A 25612-nucleotide genomic window follows, 5' to 3' on the forward strand; every position below is an offset into this window, starting at 1 on the left:
GCAGCAAGGAAAGACAGACAGACAATCTGAGAGCAGGGGATTATGTGCGATCCCTCCTCCTCATCTCAAAGAATAAAGACGATTTCCTGGAGTCCAGACTATTTGCTATTCCTTTTGACCTTTGTATTTCTAGGAGGTTCTTGAGTCACAGACCTTCTGGGTGACAGCACGAAGAACCGGAGGTGGAGGAGAGTAGGTAGGCGGGGCTTGAGAGGTGGGGCCAGGCCAAAGGGCCTCTCACTTAGGAGCTTCTCCATTCTGTCAGCTCTCCCGGAACATCCAAGGCAAGACTGGCACCCAGTACACGGCAGGTGAGGGACCGGCAATGACAGAAGGGTAGGCTTTAGGGGTGATGGTGGCAGAAGAGTCCCAGCTCTGACTGCCTGAGCTCTCCATATTGTGAGACTCTCACTTGATAGCATTCTTGGGTGCCGAGTGGAGAGGTCCAGCTCAGTTTTCCCTGGGGCAAGGCAGCGTCAGTGAGACGGATGTGGTCTGGGGTCTGGGGTGCGGAGAGGGCACGGTTGAGGCCTGGAGGTGGAGATGGATGTGTGATCATGTCCTGAGAGGTGCAAGGGAATCTTAGGAGACATGAGATAGATGTGAGGGCCAGCGGGAGAGCATGGCCAGAGGACCATGGGCCAGGACCCAGCCAAGAGAAGGAAGGAGACTGAGGCATGGAGAGAGGGAGAGGACGGTGGACCGAGTTAGATGGCAATGGGGACAATGGAGAGCCAGGTAACAGGAAGGCCCAGGAGGAAGGAAGGCCCACATGGAGCAATCTGCTCTTCCGGCCCTGGAGCGACGTTCAGGAAGCCCCAGGCAAAGCCAGGAGCAAAGCAAGATTCCAGGCTCCCACTGGGCAGACGGAGCTGGGCAAGAAACCCCCCAGGTACCCCTGCTCCTGCCTCTTACACACCCATTTGGGTTTGGGGAAGAGGGTGAGGCTGCTCCTTGCTGGCTGCGGTCATAGCCACATCCTGCAGAGCTGGGGAGGGGGAAGTAAGAAGCAAAACAACCAGAACCACAGGCACAGACCATGGGCAGAGGATCCTGGATGTGTGTGTCCCACTGATGGGCCACCGGGAGGGTCCCCAGTTGGGCCCCGGCAGGAGACCTTAGACTTTAGTACTGCCTGCCCCCCGCCCCCACGACAGGTGCTTGTTTCTCACATTGAGAGCAATCCACGGAATGAGGTTTCTTTGGATTATTTGGTCTGAAGCCCATTTTTATCATTTGCTACTTATGACTTTGGCCAAGTTGCTTAATTTTTCTTTGCTTCAGTTTTCTCACTGCAAAATGGGGATACCTACCTCACAAAGGGCTGCGAAGACTGAGATAATTCACATAAAGCACTCGGCACGCAGCAGGTTCTCGAGGTTGGCTATTAGCTTTCTCAGGACTCTTGGGATCCCTGTATTTTTCACTTATTTAAAGGAAGTACATCACACTAGCTGACATGGGCTTTTGGAGTCAGAAACAGTCGTGTTTGACGTTGGCTGAACTATTTCACGTAAGCCTGTTTGCTCAGCTATAAAACAAGGATAGAAATATGTACACCTCACAGATGTATGGTACCTAGACAGTGTCCAAAAATGGTGCTGGGATAATCCCGTGCCAGGTCTTATCTTTTCTACTGTAGCAGCAATGGCGTTTTCTCCTTGAGACATAACTTGTGGAGGGCCAACCTCCCGTGTGCCCTCATTCCTCCAGCCAAAACCATGACTGCCCTTTGTGTGCACTGCTTTCTGCAGTACTGCAGGAAAAAAATAGGAACCAGGCATCGGGGGCTGAGGGACCCAGGGACAAAGAGATGACCAGCAAAAATGATGATGAGATAGAAACCAAAGAAGAGGTAGGAAGGGGAAAAGCCGTTCTTTCTAAGGAAACTTGTGGCCCTTCTGCTGTGACTGACCACACAGCTCCACCCCCGCCCCCTCCTCCAGGAACCATGGAGCCCTTCAGCTCGAAGAGTCTGGCCCTGCAAGCGGAGAAGAAGCTGCTGAGTAAGATGGCAGGACGGTCCGTGGCTCATCTCTTCATCGATGAGACAAGCAGCGCGGTGCTGGACGAGCTCTACCGTGTGTCCAAAGAATACACGCACAGCCGGCCCCAGGCCCAGCGGGTCATCAAGGACCTGATCAAGGTGGCCGTCAAGGTGGCCGTGCTACACCGCAGTGGCTGCTTTGGCCCCAGTGAGCTGGCCCTGGCCGCCCGCTTTCGCCAAAAGCTGCAGCAGGGCGCCATGACAGCGCTCAGCTTTGGCGAGGTGGACTTCACCTTCGAGGCCGCCGTGCTGACCGGGCTGCTGACCGAGTGCCGGGACATGCTGCTCGAGCTGGTGGAACACCACCTCACGCCCAAGTCACATAACCGCATCCGCCACGTGTTTGACCACTTCTCTGACCCAGGCCTGCTCACGGCCCTCTACGGGCCTGACTTCACTCAGCACCTTGGCAAGATCTGTGACGGGCTCAGGAAGATGCTGGACGAGGGGAAGCTCTGAGAGCCGGGCTGGCACACTCCACCTGGGCCCGATGGCCGACGGAGAGGCGAGAGCTAACGGGCTTTCTAACCCTGCTCCCTGCACTAACGCTTTCCAGTCCTCCGGCTTCAGTCTTTCCCTAGAGTGCTTGTGACTCTAAGACCACGCCACCCCCACACTGCTGGGGGAGGAGAAATGATGCTGGGACTTGAGGCCTCTCTCCCACTCCAGCCCCAGGACAGGAAACAAAACTGCCTGAAAAGATGAAGTGAAACTTGGATCTCTTATTTCCCCTATAAGGGATGTTTGAAGCAGGGAAGCCCCTTCCCATATGAACCAGGGGGAGAAGGCATAGTCCATTTAACCCCTTTGGGGACACTGCAGAAGACAGGGGGGGTCAGGGGGTTCTGACAGACATCCTGGATCTCCAGCTCTAGGCAGAGCCTACTTAGACTCCAGAGGCTCTGTCCCAGAGTGCAGGAAGAAGGGGCTAGGGCAGGGGAGAGTCTCACAGGGGAAATAAAACTACTAAAACACACACAGGGCTCAACGTTTAATGTCTCCAGCTTCTTGTATCTTATGATCACCACAGAGGAAAGAAGTATATAAACACCACTTATCTCACCACTCACCATTTCCATACAGGAGACTGTATGGAGGCATATCTGAGATATCACTGGCGTTCCCTTGCCTATGTCTGTTTAAGAAACTCAAAAAAAAAAAACCAACACAAAACACTGTACTGCAGATTAACACGCAGTGAGAGGCAAGGCAGAGCTGGACAGGCTGTGGAGAGGAAGGGTTCTAACAAAAAGACTCCCGCCACAAAAGGACCCCACAACTGTCCTCCTCTTCGCATTCCAAGGCAATTCTTCTCCCATCCCAAGGCTCACACAAGCTGCACAGAGGAGCAGCTTAGAAGGGTGAACTGGTGGCGTAGCGAGCTGCGGTGCCCATATCCCTGTTTTGTCTCAGAGCAAGAGCTGTGAGAAGCTTCCAGGGAACTGGTTAGTTAAGACTGAGCCCAAATTCTTTCCTTGGAGATTGGGGAACCGGCTTGGCACAGTCGGCCATTTCGGCAGTGGACTAGATCACCGACTGCCCGTCCACGTAACAGGCTTAGCTAAGAAGGCGGGGGAGACTGGCTCCTTGTTCCTGGGTTCCCCTCACCCCAGGGCTAGAGAAATCCCGTTCTTTAGCTAAGAGTGAGGAAGAATAAGATACAGCAAATAAATACGACTTCAATATAGCACCAAATAAATTAGGTAACATAGTTGGAGGTGGGGAGGAAGTTAGGGGCTGGGGGAGTCCCTGCCTCCCTGCTCTAAGGCCAAGGAATGGTGACAGGGAAGGGAAAGGCAGCGGGGATGTAAAGGGCCTTTGGAATCTAAGGGACAACTCTGGATTCAGCCCGAGAACTGAGGAGGGCTCTAGCCCCCATCCCCTACTCTTGCCGATAAAACTGCCCCAGGCCGAGGACCTCCTGACAGGCAGGCCGGGAAGACGGCAGGAGTGAGGCAGGTGGCAAGCCATTTCCTTGAGCCTCACCACAGGCTCCTCTCCCCTTCAAGTTGCTTCTTCAGCATCTTGCTTCTCTCAGTCAGTTCTGGGGACATCAGAGTTTGAAGATTTCATCCTCCTGGTCCCGAAGTGTCTGGGTTCGAGAGGTCCGGGTCAGCGGCACGGGACCTAGGACTGCTCGTTGCTGCATCTGAGGGGAGCTCAGGCGAAGCGCTGAATCCTCCCCAGGTACCCTGCAGGGGAGGAAAGGGGAGAAAGAGTGACAGGTCAAGGGGAGAACGCGAGAGGGGCCAGGTGAAGAGGAAGCTGCCCTCCTCTACTACACTCGAGCTGGGCGTTCTAAGGCGGAGCCTCAGTATTGTCTGGATAAATCCTAACCCACTGCTCCTTCACGGACCATCAGAGCAGTAAGAACAAGTCAAGTATTTTACTCCAGAGAGAACACAGAACCATTTCCCACTGCCCCTGCCCGTCCCGGCAGCGCCTGGCTCTGCTCCTTGTCTTGGGGCCACCTGGCAGAAAGCCTTCACCTGCTTCTGCTGACACTGAGCTTACCTGTGTGTCTGCTCAGGTAAAGCTGGAAGAACGGAGAAGTTTATGGAGGAGCTTAAAAGGAACCATGCAAGACTCACCCACTTTCCCCTTTTTTCAGCTTCTGGGCAGCCGCCTTCTTTGACAGGCTGATCTGTGAATCGAGCTTCTTAAGGAAATCAGAGGCAGAGAGATCATGGAGGGCAGTGGGGGGGTCCTGGCCAGGTGTGGGAGGGACCTCCCCATTGGCGCGGCCGGAACCTGTCTCTTCTTTCTTCCTCTCAGCTGAGCGTGGCCGAACTTTACCCTTACTTGGCTGTACCTCTTCCTCTCCATCTTTCTCTTCCTCAGAATCCAAACCATTGAACAAGTCTCTGGGCTCTGTCAGGATGGGGATGTAGAGGGTTTTCTTCAGGAAGATGGAGTCATTAGTATAAAGGCGGTTTGCACGCTTAATGTGTTCCATCTTTAAAAAAAAGTCACCAGGATTAATGACAGTAATAATGATAAATCTTATATTTGCACAGCATCTCATGCCTTTTAAAGTGATTGGACAGAGCCTTATCTGACCCTGTAACAACCAAGCTAAAGTACATAGGGCTGATATTATTCCTATTTTATTGACTTGGTCTTAGGGCCCTTTTACATTTTTAAAAATTATTGAGGACAAAAGCTTTTATTTATGTGGATGATAGCTATCAATATTTAAGGTATTATAAATTAAAGCTGAAAACAATTAAAACCATGTATTTGTTTAAAAACAACAAACCCATTACATGTTAACATAAATATTTTAATGAAAAATAACTGTATTTTCCAAAACAACAAAAAAATGTAGCAAGAAGAGAGGCACTGTTTTACATTTTTGCAAATCACATTAATGTGTGACTTAATAGAAGACAACAGGATTCTCGTATCTGCCCCTCCATTCAATCTGTTGCCATAACATGTGATTCAGCCTGTGGGAAACACAATCCACTCATGAGAATGAGAACGAACAAGGCAAATGAAGTCTTTATTACTTTACAATTACTATGAAAATAGTTTTGACTTTGTGGATTCCTGAAGAGTCTCAAGGACCCCTAGGCGCCCCTGGACGTCACTTTGGGAACTTCTGTTAAAGATGAAGGAACTGAGTTGCCTAAAATAATCTAGCAAATGAATGACAGAGCTAGGGCCTTTTCACTCCTCTGGGACTGCTTTCCACAGTACAGTAGTAATCATTTCATTGACCAAATGTTTATTTAGTAGCTACTTATTCATTACTGAACATGGTGACAGGTATCGCCATCTATCTACTTGCCTCCCAAGGTCGAAATATCAATGTCACCCTTAACTCATACTTTTCTGTCATCACCCAGACCCAAGTGGTCAACAAAAGTGCTGCAAAACTCTCCCTCATATGCGGTTTCATATTCACTCTACTGCCATTACCTTAGAACAACTCTTAATATGTCTCATCTGGGTATTACAAGTTTTTTAACTGGTCTTTCTCCATTCCTCTTCACCCTCCACCCTGCTGGTATCTATCTTTCTTAAAAAAATGAATCTGATCAACCCATTACCCTGCTTATAAACCCCCTGTGGCTTCCCATTGGCTGAGATAAAATGCAAATTAGCATTCGGGGCGTCCTCAATCCAGCGCCATCGGATGTCCAGCCTCATCTCTCTTCTTCTGCCGCCTATACATTTTGCCATCCTGAACTTACCATACCCTTCTCAGCCTGGAAAACTACTTATCAACTATCACTCCCGTTGTGTTACCTTCTTCAGGGCTCTCAAAGCATACTATAAATATTACCATAATAATGACCAACATATTATATTGTTATTCATCTGTTTGCATATCTGTCTTGCCCAAACTCTGTAAGTCCTTTAAGGGCAGGATGGTGACTTGCTGTCTCTATATCCCTAAGGCACACACTTGGCACACAGCAGAGGCTCATTAATGCTTTATGAATAAACAAACTAGATAATAAAATATAGAAACCATGGATATCGTATATCTGTATTTTATTGTCAGAGGCCAGGCAGCCAGTTTTTCTAAAAACTCACCCCATATTGTTATCAGTTTGGGAAATCCTATTTCTTACACCTATCGAGTATCAAAGGTGTTTCCATCCTGGGGCGAGACGATTAGAATAAACTTGACTAATAAAATATTATGCTATAAGGTGTTTAAAAATAAAACCAGATTACTGTGAACAATCAAAGAAGTTAAAACTGGCTTGTAGTTTTGCACTTTCACTTTGTCTAGATAACATCCTAAGTCCCTTTGAGCTCCAAGATACTATGAATTAATCTGTGACTTTTCTGTTGCCTTTGTTATTTCCTAGAAGTACCATATAGGAGGGGACATCGTTCCACTCCTAAAAATGAAGGACCCAAGGTCAAAGTCCAGAGGAGTCCTAGGCCACGGAGCCGATCTTTAAGAGCTAGAAAGGCCATTAGAATCTAGTTAGTTTAACACAGGAGTACAAAGTGAGGGTTTTAGAATGAGCCAGCCTGGTCTGAATCCTAGCTCTGCTGATTAGACTAGTTGTGTAGTCTATGGTAAGTTATCTCCCGAAGCCTCAGTTTCCTTATCTTTAAATGAGACTAGTTCCACCTACCTCATAAAATCTTACGAAGATAACATGAGATACCATATAGAGTTTGGCATACATTAAGTGCTCGTTGAATGATAGGTAGGTAATAACTTAGGTAATTATCATTATTTAATACATCTTCCTCATTTTACAAATGGTGAGGAAACTGAGGCCCCAGACAGGGGAAGTGACTAATGCAGCCACTCAGCTGGTAAGAGACAGAATGAGGCCAGAACGTGGAATTCTTCACTAGACTACAGAGCTTTTCTGTACTCAAAAAGGTACAGGGCTGTCAGAAATCCTCAATAAATAAATCTTGATTCACGAGTAGCACTGTTCCCTTCTCTGCGCAGTTCCTGAGTCTCTACTGCGATGGACGGTCTGCTCAGTACTTTCATATCCCCTTCCTTTGTTCAGACCATGCCCTCTACTTGAAATGTTCACTTTCCCATACTCCCAATCTCCATGTGTGAAAATCTTAGCCGTACTTTCATTCACTCACAAAACATCTATTAAGCTTCTGTGTGCTGAGGACTATACCAGACTCTAAGATATAAAATGGAAAGGAAATAGTTCCATCCCTGAAGAAGGGTATAGGCTATTGAAGACAAAGATGTAAAAGGTGTAAACAACTGGATTAAACCCTAGGTTTGTAGAGAGGAGCCTAGAGGAAGGAACTTCTAAGTCTTTCAAGGCCCTTCATGATGGCGCCCTTGAAATCTTCACTGATGTCCAACTTTGCTCCCTTCCAAATGAAAAGTCATCTTCTTGTCTGATGTCCCACCCTTTGTTAACACCTCTACAAACTCACCACGTTCTGTCACCTACAGTCACTATTTGTGTCCCTGTCCATTTCTCACTGGACTGGAAATTACATGAAGGCAACAACTATACATTTTATGTTTCTATCTCCCAAGATGGTTACCACAGTGCTTTAAACTTCCCAAGCATAACAGTGTAGGCCAAATTCAACAGGAGATGGAAAAAAGAAAAAAGAAAAAGAAAAAAACCTCATCAATTTTAGTGCAATATATTTTCACACCTGTTAAGTATACTCTATGCATGACCTGAAATACTTGGTGTACAGAGTACCTGTTTTGCACCAAAGAGGCCACCTTCCTGGAAAGAAGGCAGAGCATTGAGGGGGGAGAAAAGAATAAGAAGAAATTGGCACTTTAGGAACTTAGAACTGAAAACCAGCTCTCCATTATTTGCCGTAAATTTTTAATCATTCTCAATTAAATAGTTTCTATGTGGTTCATAGTACGGACTTTGGAATCAGACAGACCTGTTTGAATTTCCACTCTTACGCTCATTCGCTATTCGACCTTGGTCAAATTGATTAACCAATCTAAGTTTCAGTTTCTTCATCAGTGAAAAGGGGACAACAATTGTATGCTTATGGGGATGTGAGGATCAAATGTGCTAATGTATGTAAAGCTGCCAGCATCTTGACTGGTATAATAAATGGGAGCTGCCCCTTTCCACTGTGATAATGGGACACGATGTGTCCCCATCAGATAGTGCAACCCTGAGATGGGAAAAGAAAACGATAAAGGCAGATCAGACAACACAACACATTAGGGAAATTTCAGGGGAAATTGCCTAGAAGCGCCATGACATTCTCCAGAGGAATAAATCTCTTCTAACTAGTTGCCCACATCTCAATCCTGAAAAACTCACCGTCACCCCGTATTTGAGTGCTAGTCCAGCCAGGGTGTCTCCGGGCGCCAACTGATGCTCCAGGCGTCTTTCCCTCACTGGGGAGCAGGCCGACTGCACCAGGCTTCCATAAGAACGAGCTCGGCTCCCTTGAAGCAGTCCTGACCCCCCGAGGGGGGCCTGTCTGGAGGGAGAAGCCATCTCCACACACTGAGGGCAGCTGGGGTTGCAACTGCGGGAGGCCAGGCTAAGCGACCGATAGTGACTGGCCGGGCTCTGCTAACGACAACCAGGGATTCCTTTCACTTCTGTCTTCTCTCCCAAGTCTCCCCCAGCACTAGGCTCCCCCCTCTCCACCCTCACTTCTCCTCCCTCCAAGCTCCTTTCCCCCAGATCTATACCCTGAGTATTCAATCCCTACCTGAGTCTCCCGTTAGTACCCCTCCAACTTTCGACCTTCTACAACTCGCGGCATTGACCTCTGACCTTTGAACTCTAGACACCTTTCTCACACTCGGCTCAGTCGGCCCCCAGATCGGGCAGCCCTGCCTCCCGGCCCCCCCCGAACCCCGGCTCCGCCCCGTCCAGGGGTTGGTCTAAATGCGTGGTGATCAAATTAGGGCCCACCCAGGTGGGCTGTCACCGCCGACGAAGCGCGTGATGACTGCGAGAGTTTGAAGTACACTTTCCACTCAGAGGTCCTCAGAGGCTCCCTCCGCATCTCAAATTCGGGCTCCACATCTAGGTTCTTATCCCTCCAGACGCCTCGAATATGACAAGATGCAGGAGCCTGGATCCAGCTCTTCGAAAAAAGACTTCATTTCCCAAAAAGCTCCGCGTCTGCGGGGTCGCAGGGGACGATAGGAAATGCAGTCCCCCTCGCCGGGCTGGAGGCGGGCTTTCGGAGTCGCGCGGGGCATGCGTAGAAACGCATCCCCGGAAGTGAAGCCGACCGGAAAGAGACGGAAGGAAAGGAGACGCCCACCTTGCTACGGTGGCCGGAAAGGAGTGGCGAAGGCGGGGCGGTAGAATTCATTATTTCTGGGACTCACAGTCGTGATGTCTTTCAAGAGAGAAGGGGACGATTGGAGTCAACTCAATGTGCTCAAAGTAAGCGCGAGAGAAGAGCGTCTGGAGCAGCTTCCGCTGCCGTCTGAAGGCCGTGAAACACTTGTTTTGTTGCTCTGGCAACAGCTGGGGGGGGCGGGCCTGGAGGGAGTCAGGCGACTGGGGCTGGGTTGTGAGCCCTTCTCCCTATGATCTCTGCTCTCCCCGTGGTCCTCATTCTCTATAAGCCCTCGTCCCTGTCATCTCCCTTCCCCGCTTCCTCCTATCCCCTTGATGCCGTCCGGACTTCTTCCCCTACTCCCTGCAGAAGCGAAGAGTCGGGGACCTGCTGGCTAGTTATATCCCGGAGGATGAGGCGCTGATGCTACGGGATGGACGGTGAGGGCAAAGAGTGGATGAAGCCAGCGGGTTCTGCGATTAGAGGCTCAGTAAACTTATTAAGGAGGAGAGTGAGGGATAGGGAAGGGGGTGGTGGAGATTGGGGTACTTGGGAGTTGGGCTTCGGAAAGGACTGGCGGGTCAGGGTGGGATCTACCGCAGAGACCCGACTGCCCAGGGACAGTTTATCGTCTCCTCTCCTCTTATCCAGCTTTGCTTGTGCTATCTGTCCCCACCGACCTGTCCTGGACACGCTGGCCATGCTAACTGCCCACCGTGCAGGCAAGAAACATCTGTCCAGTAAGTTTGGGAGAAGACACAGGATGGAGAATAAAGCCTTAAAATGTCTTCAGACCACTCGTGGTGCTCTGCTTTTGATTCTCTTCCCTTTCTCCTCAGGCCTGCAACTTTTCTATGGCAAGAAGCAGCCAGGAAAGGGAATGGAGCAGAATCCAAGACCGCAGAATGAATTGGAGAGGGAAGAGACCAAAGCGGAGGTAATCGGGGAGAGGAGTGTGTGTTCCAGGCAGGACCTTAGGCTTGAAGGGCTCTGGCTTCTAGGAAGAAGCTCTGACTCTGTCTTGATCTCCATGCCAGGCTCCTCTGTTAACCCAGACGCGGCTGATCACCCAGAGCGCTTTGCACAGAGCCCCTCGTTACAACAGTTGCTGCCGCCGGAAGTGCAGGTCTGTGGGGTGGGAAAGCCAGCGGCGGGGAGGGACAAAAGGAGACAGATGGCTCGAAAGTGCTTGTTTTCCAGATTGTGCTCTGAGGAATACTAGGACTCTGGAGATGTTGACTGGTATTTCAGGAAAAAGAGAATTTTGTAATTAAAAAAAAAATGGGGGAAGAGGCGCGCTCGGTAGGATTACAAAGTAGGATACTTTTGAAGAAGAGTAACAGTATATTTTAAGGTCTCTAGAAAGTCTTAAGATAAAGAACTTAAAAAATTTTAACCTAAATCTTTCCTAAATTCATTTGATTCCAAAAGCTTTTTCAGGCAGCACACTTACTCATATCTTGAGGAACACCGTGTAGGAAACACTGCTTTAAGGGTTGGGAGTCATGGGAGAGATGGCTCTTTCCTTTACTGCTCTTACAGACTTTGATTCTTCTCTGCCCAGACCAGAAGCCTCTCGTCCCTCTGTCTCCCGCCCCCCTTTGCCACCCCCAGAGGTGGAACTCCCAAGTGGGCAGATCGGTAGGGACCCTGAGCCTGGGGCAGGTCCACAGGCTGAGGAGTCAGCCGCTGTCTCATCCCCTGCACCTGTGAGCCCCACAAGGAGACGAGCCCTGGACCGTTACCTCACCCTCCGGAGGTATGCACAGTCTACTTTCCTTAGCTTTTCCCTTTTCTCTCTGACCCTCCTTTTCCAAACCTTCTCAATTGTTTTTTCTCGTCCCACTGACTTCTCAATAAACCTCCTCTTGTGACTAGTTCTGTTTTCTCTGATGTTTCCAGCTCTGGATGGATCCCAGATGGACGAGGTCGATGGGTAAAAGATGAGAATGTTGAGTTTGACTCTGATGAGGAGGAACCCCCCGAACCCCCTTTGGTCTGACACCCACTTTTCCCATTTAGTTCACAAATAAACACAGTGGGCGCTGGGAGCCTAACTTGCCTCGAGTCTGGTTCCTTGTCCCACTTCAGGATTTCAGATGTGTTCGTTCTCAGCCCGGCCAGTCCTTCCCGGCCATGTACACAGCTCCCCGTACTTCTGTCCCCTCCCCCACCTCTTACCAAAGCCATGCCAGGCGTCAGCTGCGTCAGCCCGGTGCCCTATTAATAAGTCTGTTAGAAGGAGGTCTTTGCCCTTCGTGTTGTCTGCCCTCCTCCCTACTCCACTCAAAGTCCTTTCCTCCTGCAGATCACATGAGGTTTGTGCATAGAAACTAGGGGGGCCTGGCCACATCGGGGAACAGGGCTGAGGCTAGGAATCCTGTGCAAGTAGACGAAAGGCGTTGGCAGGGTTATGGGGAGCACCAAGGGAGGGAGCTCCCCCACCTCGTCCTCGTAACTTGAACCTCCCTGCCTGCTGATCCCCAGAGTATAAATAATTCCCTGATGAGCTGGCAGTAACCCTTGGGGCTTAGCGCCAAGATTTCCACCCCAAAGCCCAACGAAGGAGGCAGGCTGAGCGGAGAGAAGGGCCTTTATTTACAGGAAAGGGGCATGGATGAGTTCGGGCTCCCAGCTCTGGTCGGTAAGGGGGAGGGTAGTGTTATCTCTTTTTTTGCTGGCGACCTGTAAAGGAGGAAGAGTAAACACAAGTCTTTGTTCCATCTCTTGCTTTCTGCAAAGGTGCTCTTCTTTCTAGTTCCTTCACCAGACTTGTAAAGAGGTAATGTCTTAGGCCACCAAATATGCCCACCCCACATTAATAAACCCAACGAAGAGATGACATGACAAAAATCCTGTACCTCCCAGCAGGTATGCCTAGCTTCCTTCCCACTTCTCTACAGGTTATGTATTTGAGGCAGGGCGGACTTTTCTGTCTACTTTCTGATCGCTTAGGGGATTTGAACTTCTCGTGTGAATATTGCTTTGGTAGCACCCCAGGTTTTAGTCTGTAAGTCGGCTTTCAGGAGGCTCTACCAGCTTCTGCACCTCCTTCTCCCCCACCCACCACATCTGCAGTTACTCACGTAGTTCGTTGTTCCGGGTCACGGCATGGGCTGCCCGAGCTCGGGGCCCCTGCTGTGTGAAGTGGTAACCAAAGCGGACGATGGAGGGACACTGTTCGAGCACGGTGGCCATTTCCATCTCCACCGCATCACCGGGCCACTGGCGCTGGGGGCGGGAGAGACGAAAGCTGTCAGCCCGTCTCTGGCTTGCTCACTGTCCCTGACCACCCACCCTTTGGGGGCTCTAAGAGGCTTGTTTCTGCAGAGTGGGTAACGAGAGGTGCTGCCTTGGCGGCCCTCATAGAAACACTAAGGAGGATTCAAACCCGATCAGATGAAATCCTGATCGAGGGGTGGCCTCGAGGAGGAGACTCCGAGCGTTCCCTGAGGGCAAAGCCCAGGGCAGGGGCTGCCCACCTGGTTGTCTACGCGCAGCTCAGTGAGTGTGGCGTTTTCTCGAACTGCCTTCAGCACAGCCATAAGCCCTGTGCTGCTGATGAAGTTGGATTCAATGTTCAGGCTCTGGAGGCTCCGATTCTCACGCAGCATGTCGGCGACCGCCTGCGTAGGAGGGACTGGAGTTAGGATTAGGGGCCAGTTTCACAGGTGACAGGAGCAGGAGGGAAACAACTCTGAGAAGAAGAGTCCTTGCGGGGCTGGGGGTGGGGCCACAGGGAGGCCGAGTGACGCTGGTAATGCGGGGAGCAGGCAGATTAAACACGTGTGCAGGTGGGGTGGTGGGGGGCTGGGGCTCTTGGGGAAGATGACCGAGGATCTCAGAGCTGTGAGCCGTAGGACAGAGGCCAGGAGTCCCCGTCGAGGCCACGCTAAGAGAGCATGATGGCCATAGCACCCCTAGCACGGCCCTTTATAACAGCCCTGCTATCATAGGGGTGCACGTCACGGGACAGGGAGACGGGTAGCGGTGTCAACTAGCCTTACGTTGGCAACGGGGTCACCACTTTTCGTGGCCACCAGACTGAAGCTCCGGATGTGGGTGTTTGTCTTCAGGGCCTCGCACAGCTCAGTTAGCATGGGTATGGGGATGTCCTGTCGGGAAGAGCAGGTGTTGGGCCCAGGGCCTCCATGTGAGTGCTGGTGTTATTCTTTGGAGGGGGCGGGCCCATACCTGTATGTTATTCAGGTTCACCTCCTCCAGCTCCTTATCATCGCTTCGGACTCTCTTTAGTATCTCCTCGATGTTTGTGGGATTTGGGGGCTCATCTGGCACTGGCTTATACTTGTCAGGCTGCACCACACCTGTGAGTGAGGTTAGGAGGGAAACCCAAAAGTGCCCCCCCCATCTCCTCCCTGTTGCTTCTCTTATCACGTGCGCACCACGTCCTCTCCCCTTTCACCTGTTTCACCCTTTGCTACCTTTCCTCAGACTCGGGGACTAACTGCCAAGAGCCCTGGGGGCCATGCTCCCAAACACACTCACTGCTGATGCCCTCGGTGTTGCAGATGTCACCACTGCAGATGGCGTCGTAGTATTGCTTGTTGCTCATCAGCGTGTACATGCCCAGAATTGCTGGAAAGAGGGGATGAGAAGAAGGGACTTGTTTCACGCCGCCCCCCCCTCTGAATCTGTTGCATTTCTAAAGCCTGACCTCTTCCGCTCTTCCAGAGAGGTTCCCACCCTCCCTGGGCCCCAGGGATCCCCTCCATGAATTGCTTAATGCAGTTTTTAAAACATTGACACAGGGGGCTAAGGGAGAGTCCCTAAGGAGCCACAGAGGGTTCCACTCTTATTTGCTTTATAACCCCTATAAATTGTCCTTAAGATGTTAACTTATTAAATTAAAAATGGATAAAAGAGTACATAAATAAGAAAAATAAAAAACCACTACCTGAGGCTTTCTCAAACATCCGTGTCCTGGTTCAGAGAATTCCCCGAGTCCCATGCCATGAATGGGACCCCTGTCCGATCTTCCCACTAATTTCCCACTGCTGCCCACCTGCAATGTCACACATTTCAGCATCTGTGGCGTGGGCCAGCGCTTCCTCTAGCTCAGGCTCCAGAGTGATCTGCTCCTCGGCTGGAATCTCCCTCTTGGGCTGAATATAGGGCTTCCCTGATGGGAGAGGGAGGATGGTTCAGGCAGAAGTCATTTCTAACATCCCGGCTTCCAGCTTCCTTTCCTTCTCCAGAAGGTGGAATGCTGGGGACCAAAGCCTGAGTCCTCAACAAGCTCAGAGTCCCTGGGTCCCCCAATCTAAGAGCTGAAGAGTCAAGCTGGCATGCAGGTATCACGGCAGCTAGGAGCCGGCAGGAGCGAGGGAAGCCGGAGGGGGACCTTTGAGAGACAGCCATTTGGGTTCCAGGAGGCGTGGATGTTGGGGTCTCCGTACCCTTCTTCTCGCCTGTGAAGGGCACTAAGTCATCACGCTCTTTGACCTCTAGTGCCTCCTGCTCCAGGTACTGCAAAAGGGCATCTCGGTCCAGGGGCCCCGTTGGGCTCTTCTTTGTCTGGTCACGTTGTCTTAGTCCAGCTGGCAGGAGCATGTTCTTAGGGATGAGTTTGGGGGAGCAAGTCAGAACTCCCCTCTGACCTGCGGCACCTCCAGGGCTCCCTAAAACATCTCAGACACCTTTTCCCTGGCCCTCTTGGGACTCCAGACCCTGTAGGTAGCCCTGGTCTCAGCCACCCAGGGCCCCACACCCCTCCTGGCCCGGTTCCCCACGTGGAGCCCCTACCTCGGGGTCCATCTCCTGTAGCTCGCAGTCCAGCTGCTCTAGCTCCTCAGGGCTCAAGGTCCTTAAGATCTCATCTTCATCTATGTCTCTGTATTTCTCCAGTTCCTTCTGATACGATGACATGATGGTCCCCACCCCCTCCCCACTGTGTGGCACTCACGGAGCCTGGGGGACATGGGGAAAGTGGTTGGACAATGGAAAGACGGACATGGAGACACAGTAGGGACAGGAAGAGACAAGCCAGGGGGCAGAAAAATGACCTGGACGCCTTGGCGGTTAGAAATCTAGCTGGGTGTGGGAAGATGGGGTTAGGGGAGGTGGTTTAGTTAGAACCAGCCTCCTTTGTCCTGCTCCCCAGCTTCCAGCCACTCTGGACCAGGATCCCAGGCATCCAAGCTGGATTAGTCTCCCCACTATATGACCGAGGTCCTGGCAGCACCCCTCCCCTATAACCTCTCCCGTCAGTACCTCCTGGCCTAGCACAGCTGCCGGGAGCCCTACCAACACCGCTGGCCCCATGCCCAGTTCCTATTGAAAGGAAGGGGGGCAGGCGGAGAGCTTCGGGGATATTCCTCCTCTCTTCCCCATAATCCGTTCTTTTTCCTAAACTGGTTTAAGAAAGCAAGGAGGATTCAGGGAAAAAGACAGTTCTCTTACCCCACCCTCAATTCTTCTTTTATTGTGGGGGATCAGGATTTCACTTTCTGTTTGCTACGATTCTAAATCCTAAGGGAAAGCAAGGGCTCAGAGGACGTGGGGTGGGGGGGCACTTCCAACTTAGGAAAAGGGTGGTATGGCCTCAGGAGGAAGGGCTGAGTCCCCAGAATTTTTCCTGGCTTTAGACGGGAAGATGACACCAGACCAATAGGTGGGGAATGACTTCTAAGTGGCATAAAGTTTCTTTAAAAACATTGGGAGGATTAAACTTGCACAATCTTTTACAATATCAAAAATAAACACAAGGCACACATACACACCATGCGAGTATGAAAGAGCCAGAAAATGTGTGATCCTTACATTGACAATGTCAACTACACAGTTCAGGGCTACAACGGACAGTGGCAGAGACATACACTGACAGACAGAGACACACTTCGGATCCTTCCCAGTAGAAGCCACTCTTCTCCTCCCATCTCCTGCCGGGGCTCTGGTCCAGAAGCCCCCTGCCGTCCCCACCTACCAGTCCTGGCCGCCACCTCCCTTCTCACCTCCCCTGTCGGTCGGTCTGTCTGTTCTACCGGGGCTCTGTCCAGGCAGCAGGACGAGCCCAGTGCCGGGGGAAAAGGGTGGGGGAACAGTGAGCTCAGCATTTTATTATTTTAGCTCTGGCCAGGTGGGGGGTAGTGGGAGATCACATATACACAGCCCCCATACCCTGCCCAGCCCTGAGAGCCTCTAGTGGCCACCGACGGCCATGACACCTCCTCCCTTTCCCTTCAGAGAAACTGGGGTTCGAGCAAGATCAGAGAGTTCCTACTTGTTTGGTGCCTGCTATATTCAAGGCAGTGACTATAAGGTGACATCAAGATGAGTATAAGGGTTTCATTTGATGTTTAATTTTAAGGTGTTTATAATCTAGTTGGAGGAATAAATACAATTTAAAAAGGGCAGCTCATAATAAATGCTGTTAAACAAATTTAAAGATCCAGATATGTGCAAGACATTCACAAACACTTGCTCCCAACCCTAGATGGGACACCAGACAAAAGGGATCTTTCTATTTTATTAGATTAAAAAACACAAACAAAACCAGTAGGAACTAGGGAAAGAAATACAGAAAACGGCTGGGAGAAGATCAGAGATGACAAAGGGAGATGCAGGGAGAGGAGCGAGGACATGGAGAGCCCCACGTCAGGGTAGGAACGGTCCGGAAGGACATCTCTTCACTTGATGACGATTTTCTGGCGCAGGGCTCGGGGCCCAGAGCCGGGGAGGGGCTCAGGAGGTGGAGGGCCCGGGCCCAGGGCCGAGGCCGTGGGCGGCAGTCCGTGGGCAGTGATGTACTTCTTGTAGGCCTCACGAATGATCTTGAAGGCTCGCGCAGTGGCGTAGGGTATGTCTGTGACAGGGTCCCGGTACAGGGCTGGGCGATGAGTCACTGGGCACACCTCCCGAACAGGGACCTTTGGGGGCCGCCCCTGGGGAAACCATTCCTCAAATGTCGCATCATCACTAAAAGTGATGAAGGTCCGTGAGCAGCGAGCAGGAGGGACGGCGGGTCCGGTCCCGGCACTGGGAGTCAATGCAGAGGCCGTGGGAGCAGGATCAAGTCTGAGGGCAAAGACAGAAATACACAGAGCTGAGGAGCGAAAACAACAGAGAGAGAAAGAAAGAGATCAGAGAGGTGGAGGAAGAGGAGGAGCAGGCAGAGCGCTGGCAGCATTCTGGGGGAACCTGTTCAGGGACAGACGGGAAAGAAAAGCTGGGCTGGATGGGAAAACAGAAGAGAGGGAGATGAGAGAGGCTAAAAGAGGAAAATAAGGAGCTGAACGGAAGCGGGATCTGAAAGACAGCCAAGTGTTAGCGCGAGCTGAGTGAGGAAAGCAGGTGAAATGGGGCTGGGGTGGAGAACGCAGCTGAAGGAAGGGAGGAACCTCCCTTCTCTTTTCCCCGAGAATCACTCACCCCTCCACATCCACGTTCTCTTCTTTAGGGCCTGGGTCCCCCACCAGCGGCACTGTCACTGAGTGATAGGTGATTATGGGCCCAGGGCACTTGCGCTTCTTATGAACCTGCTTTTTTTTGTCAGCCTCCAGCCGCTCGTACGTCTCTGTAGGGTCAAAGGAAGGAAGAGCGCATGGTCAGTTCTCCCTCTTCCCACACCCCAGGGCAGTCCTGGTCTCTCCATGATCTTCCTGGCCGTCCGTCTAGTCACGGCCTGCGCCCGCCCATTAGGAAGGTTCTCCCAGGCCCCCCAGCAACTCCCAATTCACAGCGGAGTTCTCTGCTGGCCTCTCTGCTCAGCTTTTCTCAAGCCCACTCGGCTCCACAGACACTTAGAGCTGTCGGACTTGGGAGCTGGAAGGGGCCCTTTCAGGAGGAGCCTGCCCGTTTCCCTGGACACCCCACAGCTGCCCTGGCAACGCCCTCCGCTCGTGGTCCCACACTCCAAGAGCCCCCCAACACCAGCAGCTAATCCCGTCTCTACCACTATGGCAAACACTCTTCACTCTCCTCAAGCTTCCATGTCTGTCCCCAACACTGGACAGATGAAAGCCTAAAAACCATCACAACCACTGCCGCGTCCTGCTCTGGATTTACAAACCTACAGCTAGAGGCCACCAACCCTTCCTTCCTCTTAACTTAGGCCAGTTCCTCCACCTGTGCTCGAGCTCCCACCGCCCTCCCTGCACCCACCTCCCGCTTCTCCAAAAACCTACACTGTTAGCTACCTGTGCTTTCTTCTCTACCAGTCAACTCTCTCAGTTGCTTCTCACAAAAGATAGAGCTTCCAATCTTTGAATAAAACAAGGACACCTCTATCTTAACTCCAGACCTCCCGTATCTTCTATTCCCTCTCCTACCCTTCACAGCCAAACCGAAGAAGTTTAGCTTCACAACTTCAAAATGGTTTGGTCCCAAAACGGTGCCCCTAAGGTCACTTCTGACCCCCATGTCACCAAACCCAGGCACTTCTCAGTCCTCTTTATTGGCATCTCAGCAGCGTTCAGCAGTTCCTCTGTCTTAAAACATTCTCCTTCCTTGGTGTTTTTAAGACAAACGCTCCTGGACTTCTCAACCTCTGGCCCCGCCCAGGTTGTTCTCTAAACCTCTCCTCTTGTACGACACCATCCATGTCAGCGTCCACAGGACTCTCTCGGGCCTTTCTTCTCTTCTCACGCTACACTTTCTCCCGGGCCAGATCCACTCCACTGCATGGTAATCACCATCCATATTCTAAAGACTTCCAAATTTGTATTTCCAGCCCAGATCTCTTGCCTGAGCACCCAATTTGTATATTTAACTGACCTCTCAGCACTGCATAAATTGCTCACAGACGTCTCCAATTCAACATATTTTGTCCCCTGCTGACCCTGCCCTCTGGAATCTCCTATGTCAGAAGCCTAGAAGTCACTCTGCTTCCAGTGGCCCGAGCTAATCAGCGTGGTCAAAGGATGCAGCTTGTAATTACAGTGACATCAAGGGGATCTCATTGTTTGTGATGGTTCTCAGTCCTTTACATTTTGAGGGGTAGCTACTGTTTTAAAGTACTGAATTGCCATTGCACAGGTAAAGATTATGTTTCGCATGTTAGAACCAATATAAACTTCCCATTTCAAAGCCAATAAAAAAAAGTCATGAGAATACATCTGGAAGATGTTGGAAAGGAACTAAATCTTTTTTCAATTATTGTGGTCTTTGGAGTTCAGTGATCTAAGTTTCGGAACTATCATTAAAACTGGAATGGGTTGGATCCCAGAAAGTCTGGATAAACAAACCTTCCATTCCACGGTGAACTCGCATTTTTGTTATGTGTACGTGTTCAAATAGATGTGCTTGTCAAAAAAGAGATTCAGAGAGAGAATAAATAAATTAATACTAGCGATTCTACCTGTTATTTCAATCAGAGCACGCCCCAGAGTGAGCATGTGATGGGAGGACTCACCCCTGCTGTCCCCTCAATTTTTCATGTACCTCTCATGATCTGAGATTCTCACCGCCCTATAAATAAATGTATGGGGTTTTTTTTTTTGCACAATGTATTACTGTACACGACTGTGTACCCAACAGCACATAAACTGAAGCGATTTAAAAACACTTTTTACTTCAAAGCAATTTATCTCATGAACTGACGGTACTGAATTTCTAATTCTGATCAATCATTAAAGTAGGCGTTCCCACCCCATTTTGTAAACAAGGAGAGCAAGATGCAAGTGGGTTAGGTAATCTGCCTGCCGTCTTACAGCAAATGAACAGCAGGCCTAGGATTTGCACTCAGTTCTCCACAACTCTTATTTCTCCCCAAAGCACCTCCATATAACTTGCCTTTCAGAGCCTTCATAACTGCCAAGTTCCTTGTTCCTCATCATCACTCACCCCGTTTTTTCCCCGATTCCCTGGTCCCAATCTCCACCTTCCCAGTTCTTTGGGGCTCCCGGGTTTCCCGTTTTTCTCAAGCCCCTACACCCACTGTTCTGCAGCCCACAGACTGACCCAGGGAACGTAAGTTGAGCTCCTCTGTGATCTTGGCCTCCCTGAGCAGCTCCTCCTGGGTCAGTGGCCGCTCACAGTGGGGCCCTTTCCGCCGCCGCGACTGGCCCTGCCTCTCCTGCACCCGAAGGAATGTCTGTCGTGTATGTTCAGCTGTAGACTGACGCATGGACTTCCGACCTGGGAAGGAAGTCAGAGAGGAAGAAATCTTTGAATTCACATGCACCTCCTTGATTTTTTTTAAATTTTAAAACTTTTCTCCATTTGAAATAATTTCAAACTTACAAAAAAGTTGCAAGAATATACAAAGAACACCCAGGTATTCTTTACCCAGATCACCTGTTAACCTTCTGCCCCATTTGCACTGTGTGTGTGTGCTATGTGTATCTTATTTTTTCTGAATAATCTGAGAGTTAAGTTGCACACATCATGGCTCTCTACCCCTAAATACTTAAGTGTATACGTCCTAGAAATAAGCATTTTCCTTAATATAATCATAGTACAGTTATCAATTTCAGTAAACACGACACTGATAAAATACTTTTATCGTATTCCAGTTTTGTCAATTGACCCAACGGCCCCACTCACTGTCAGAGCCGTCATCCTGTAGCTCTAGTGGTACCAGTGCCTTCTCTTCTCGGGTCTTCTGAGAGCTACCAGCTGGGGTGCTGACCTTTCGAGGCCTCAAGCTCTTGAGAGGCTCCTGGGGACAGATTGGAATCAGACACCGGGCACAGAGAGATAAGGAGAAAGAAGGTGAGAACCTTAAGAGAAAACTAGCACTGCAGGAAATGGGACTGGTGTGGGGAGTACTGGGACCTGATGGAAGGGAGAACAGGAATGAAGGAAATCCAGGAAAACCAGGACTTCCCCCGCACCTTGTAGGCTTTGGTGACCACCCGGCGCTTCCTTCTCGGCTCTTCCGCTTCTCCATCACTGGACGGTTCATCCCCTTCGTCAATGTCAAAGTCGGAATCCACCTCATCCTCTGTGTCTGACTGGTCCCCTTGATACTCGTCATCTCCTGATTCCTGAGGACACAGGGACGTGAGGCTCCCACTAGCAGCGGAGTCAATAACGCCCCTCCAGGAGGCACAGTCTCTTCGCTTTCTTGATAAGGGCTGCCCCTCTCTCCTTCCCAACCCAGCCCTCCATTTTCCTCAGGCAAGAAACCTTCCCAGCTGGTGGCCTCTGGCTCCAGCACTAAACCTGGCAACGTTAACAGACTGCCCCTTACCTGTCGCACACCATGTGAAGTGCTGGGGCACAAAAGGATATGCTTTGGTCTCTACCTTCTAGGGTCTTACAGTCTAGTAGAAGGCAGGACATAATTATAACAGGATGTTTTAACACAAGACAACAAATAAAGTACCAGATGGCAATAAAATGTTAGAGGCGTTCAAAGGAAGGCACAGTTGCTATGGACTGGCAGCCTGGGAAGGTTTAAATATCAGACTTTATTCCTTTAGACCGGGGATTGGCAAACTTTTTCTGTAAAGGGCCATATCAGAACAGGTAATGAGCCAGATCTGTCCAGTGGTGTGTCGTTTGCTGAACCCTGCATTAGAGTGTCAAGAATGAAGAGAGCTTGGGCCATGTTGTAAAATACTGGTAGTATTTAGACAGGCAAGAGGGAAGAGGGAACCGTGGGCAGATGGAATAGCGGCAACAAAGCAGGACTGTGGATGGCACGTTCACGGAATAAGCATTTAGACCCAAGTAAAGCAGCTTTATCTCTGGCAAGGAGTCTCCCTAGCTGACTGCCTTTGGCTTCAACACAGCCTCCTCTCAACATTAATAGATTGTCCTATAGGTCTGTAAGATTTGAAAGGAAGGTTGCACTCAATCTATAGAGAAACTTAAATGTCAGGCTAAGAAACATGATTTTAACTTGCAGGCCGGTGCTTCTCAATCCTCTCCCTCTCCTTACTTGTCCCAGCGTTGATAATCACTGTTGAAGCAAACTAAAGTCACTGACAAATATGTCTCATCACTGAGATACAGGTCTCATTCCTCAGGTGTGTTGGGACAAAAAAACAACAGTTGGGTACTACTACGATGTATAGTGGGGAACCACTGAAGATTTGAGGGCAGAGGGAAACTGTGGGTGCGGCGTGTTGTAGAAAGCTCTGGAGGTGATTAAATGGGCTGGAGTAGAGAACATGGAGTACAGCCTAGACTTGCGGTGATGCAGATTAGGGCTAGATGGCAGCCACGTTGGAAAGGAAAGCACAAGAAAACAGTGGGGGCAGGCAAGTCGACTGGGTGGGGCGGCACCTCAAACACGTGGCTCTCTCTTCAAACAGTGATGCAGGCTAATGGGCTAATCTTTGCACACACGCTGCCAAACCAAGCAAATAAGAGACAGCTGACACTCCAAGCCAGCCGGAGTTCTATCTTGCACGGATGACCATCATTTCCTCCCAAGTGATGTCTGGGGAACAGCCTGGGAACACGCTAATCCCCTCAGCTCTAACCTGGTATTAAGTCATCTCACCACAGTCTAGGAGGTCAACTACACATTAGCTTAGGGCCTAATGGAAATGCTTTCACTCGGTTACGGATTTACTACCGTTCCTTTGGCTTTCATCGAGGGTCATTAATAGACATGACTAGGTAAGACAATGTTTTTACATCACCTACCAAACCCGTTACTCTATACGTCTTATATAAGGATGCGATTCTCCCTAGGATTGAATGCTGAATAAATCTGTGTCTCTTAAAGAACTTATATGCTTCTTTCTTACTAAAAAAGAAATTCAGGGTTTGACTGCCAGGAAACTCACAGCTAAATTTAATATCAATTGCTAGGACCATTTCAGCAAAGGCTCCTGGTACAATTACTTCTGATGTGTCTCTATTTTTGCTGTTCCTACTTTTTGTTTATATCGTAAGCCTCCTTAAATCCTTTTTGGAAGCATGATGGGTACATATTAAATAACGACTCGTAAAATGACAGGAATAGGAAAATGGCTTTTGGAAGAGGGATGAGAAAGTTCTATTTTAAACTAGCTGGTTAGGGCTATGTACGTAATGACTCTCCATCAGTCACCAAGTCCTGTGGATTCTGTTGCCTTGATTTCTCTTGAACCCTCCTGTCCATGGGTCTCTGCTCACACTGCCTCTTTCAAACCATTCTCCTCATCACAGAGCAAGCTTCTAAAGTACCAATCTGATCATCTTCTCAGTCCTCTGATGAAGAGCAAAATTCCTTAACAGTCACAAGGCCCTACACAATTTGGCCTATGCCTCACCCTCCATTCTTGCCAATTTTATTCTCCTTCATGGTCTGGAGAATCAGAGTAGATGTGTAGGTTCCAGGCCAGTGCCACAAACATGTAACTCCCTGGACTAACCTTTCTCCTCCGGGCTCCCAGGCCTACTGCTCTTCCTCCAGCCACGGCCTACTTGTCACACTGTCCTCAGCTTAAACATCATGTCCCGCAGAGATACCCATCTCGACCAACAACTCTGGCTCACATGTGTTACCATGGCACCTTATGCTTCCCTTATCACACACTATTTTAACTGACTGTTAACCCAGCGAGGTCGCCCACTGGGGTCTGGAATACAGAAGGACAAAACCGTGTTTTTAATAGTTCCCAGAGGGTTTACCACAGCTGTAGGTACTCAGCACATATTTAAAGGACGGATAGGTTCAATCAATACAGATCTCACGAGTGCCAAGCCAATCCGGACACTGGGCCAGGCACTGGGTTGCATACTGTTGAACAAAACAGACTATCTCTAACCTCACAGCACTTACAAACTAATAGGAAAGTATAAACAAGCTAAGCAAACCTAATTACAAAGAGAAATACGTTCCATGAAGGAAATAAATGAGGACACTTTTTAGGGCAGTCAAGGAAGGATTATCTTAGGAGACGTTTACACTGAGGTTTGAAAGCTGGAAAAGGAATAGGCTAAGCCTACTTTGGGGGGAAGCTTCTTTCTATACTTCAGATGCAAAATCAGCAGTGGGCCGACGAGGATATACCGCATGTCTACGAAGTGCCTGTCGCGTGCCAGACAGCAGAAGCGCGCTGAGAGATGCCACTAGAGGAATAGGAACACAGTGGGTTTCTGCCATACTCCGGGGTGCCCCAGAGAGCTCCTCTCTTCCTGCCCCGTCTAGGACTCCTATGCATCCCCCCGACTCGCCCACTCCGTCTCGAGTATCAACTGACAAGGCTCCGGTCTATTCCCCGCCCCCTTCTTTGTCCGAGGTTTCTCCCTTCAAGACTCCTCTTAGCTTTCTTCCCTCCCTCTTCCTGGGCCCAGCTCTTGCCTCCGTGAAACCCCCATAAGTCGTCTGGTAGAACTCATCTTCCTCCTCTGCCTCCAGGAGCCCAGAAAGCCGGTTCCCCGCGGTCTTCCGAGGGGCCCGGCCCCCAGCCAAACTCATAACGCCTACCGAGACTGCGCCGCCACCAGCGGCCCCTCACCCAGCGCGGTTCTCGGGGCTCGGCGCTCGACACCACTACCTGCGGGGGGCAGGCGGCGGCGGCGGAAATCGGTCGTCTGCAGGCAGAAGCAGCAGAGCGTCGAGGGGCTCCTAGTCCCGCCCCCTAGGCCAGCCCCGCCCACTCCTGCTCATACACCGCCCCCAAGCTCCCTGACCTGCGCGCAGACCTTGCCTATGGAATGATTCGACTCGGTGACACCAAGAGCCCCACTACTCTAAGTCCAAATTTGGGAGTCAACAAATTTTCATTTAGAAGAGGTCAGTCTCATTCTGCTCCAGTCCGTTTTCCACTCTGCTAGTAGGAACCTTTCTAAAAACCGAGATTTTGTCACTCTTCTGCTCAAACGTCTTTAATGGACGTTATATACAGGATAAAGTCCTTAAGGCGGAATAGTAGTGTGGTTAAAGGTAGAGCCTTAGAATCAGCCGGACCTGAGTAT

General features: G+C 50.2%; 5 protein-coding genes across 12 annotated transcripts; 2 read left to right on the forward strand and 3 right to left on the reverse strand.

Annotated features, from left to right (window-relative positions):
- The first annotated feature begins 232 nt into the window (after window positions 1–232).
- On the forward strand, window positions 233–3020 carry TNFAIP8L2 (TNF alpha induced protein 8 like 2). 4 transcript variants are annotated; one of them, XM_033092927.1, is made up of 2 exons: window positions 233–311; window positions 1947–3020. In XM_033092927.1, the coding sequence occupies exon 2, from the start codon at window positions 1952–1954 to the stop codon at window positions 2504–2506; it is 555 nt and encodes a 184-aa protein (XP_032948818.1). In that variant the 5' UTR covers window positions 233–311; window positions 1947–1951; the 3' UTR covers window positions 2507–3020. The 4 variants fall into 4 exon arrangements, with proteins under 4 accessions (XP_032948818.1, XP_032948819.1, XP_032948816.1 ...); XM_033092928.1 differs by having other exon boundaries at window positions 243–311; window positions 1923–3020; XM_033092925.1 differs by lacking the exon at window positions 233–311 and adding an exon at window positions 385–892 and having other exon boundaries at window positions 1923–3020.
- Window positions 3021–3025: 5 nt separating this feature from the next.
- Window positions 3026–9715, reverse strand: LYSMD1 (LysM domain containing 1). 5 transcript variants are annotated; one of them, XM_033092933.1, is made up of 4 exons: window positions 9415–9715; window positions 8809–9063; window positions 4639–5003; window positions 3026–4239 (listed from the first exon to the last, which is right to left on the reverse strand). In XM_033092933.1, exons 2-4 carry the CDS (start codon window positions 8986–8988, stop codon window positions 4101–4103), a joined length of 684 nt encoding a protein of 227 aa, XP_032948824.1. In that variant the 5' UTR covers window positions 8989–9063; window positions 9415–9715; the 3' UTR covers window positions 3026–4100. The 5 variants fall into 5 exon arrangements, with proteins under 5 accessions (XP_032948824.1, XP_032948825.1, XP_032948823.1 ...); XM_033092934.1 differs by having other exon boundaries at window positions 8809–9066; XM_033092932.1 differs by having other exon boundaries at window positions 9274–9715.
- An 18-nt stretch (window positions 9716–9733) lies between these two features.
- SCNM1 (sodium channel modifier 1) lies at window positions 9734–11855 on the forward strand. The gene is made up of 7 exons (XM_033092929.1): window positions 9734–9897; window positions 10163–10233; window positions 10445–10533; window positions 10633–10730; window positions 10831–10919; window positions 11358–11552; window positions 11696–11855. Exons 1-7 carry the CDS (start codon window positions 9847–9849, stop codon window positions 11793–11795), a joined length of 693 nt encoding a protein of 230 aa, XP_032948820.1. The 5' UTR covers window positions 9734–9846; the 3' UTR covers window positions 11796–11855.
- A 518-nt stretch (window positions 11856–12373) lies between these two features.
- On the reverse strand, window positions 12374–16864 carry TMOD4 (tropomodulin 4). The gene is made up of 10 exons (XM_033092924.1): window positions 16765–16864; window positions 15557–15721; window positions 15211–15367; window positions 14817–14933; window positions 14300–14389; window positions 13988–14118; window positions 13801–13908; window positions 13276–13419; window positions 12880–13024; window positions 12374–12478 (listed from the first exon to the last, which is right to left on the reverse strand). The coding sequence occupies exons 2-10, from the start codon at window positions 15677–15679 to the stop codon at window positions 12456–12458; spliced, it is 1038 nt and encodes a 345-aa protein (XP_032948815.1). The 5' UTR covers window positions 15680–15721; window positions 16765–16864; the 3' UTR covers window positions 12374–12455.
- Window positions 16865–17265: 401 nt separating this feature from the next.
- On the reverse strand, window positions 17266–25212 carry VPS72 (vacuolar protein sorting 72 homolog). Its single transcript, XM_033094002.1, has 6 exons — window positions 24996–25212; window positions 21586–21738; window positions 21296–21410; window positions 20711–20887; window positions 18182–18326; window positions 17266–17827 (listed from the first exon to the last, which is right to left on the reverse strand). Exons 1-6 carry the CDS (start codon window positions 25110–25112, stop codon window positions 17440–17442), a joined length of 1095 nt encoding a protein of 364 aa, XP_032949893.1. The 5' UTR covers window positions 25113–25212; the 3' UTR covers window positions 17266–17439.
- Window positions 25213–25612: the final 400 nt, after the last annotated feature.

This window comes from Rhinolophus ferrumequinum, chromosome 22 (assembly GCF_004115265.2).
Source record: "Rhinolophus ferrumequinum isolate MPI-CBG mRhiFer1 chromosome 22, mRhiFer1_v1.p, whole genome shotgun sequence".
Taxonomy (NCBI): Eukaryota; Metazoa; Chordata; class Mammalia; order Chiroptera; family Rhinolophidae; genus Rhinolophus; species Rhinolophus ferrumequinum.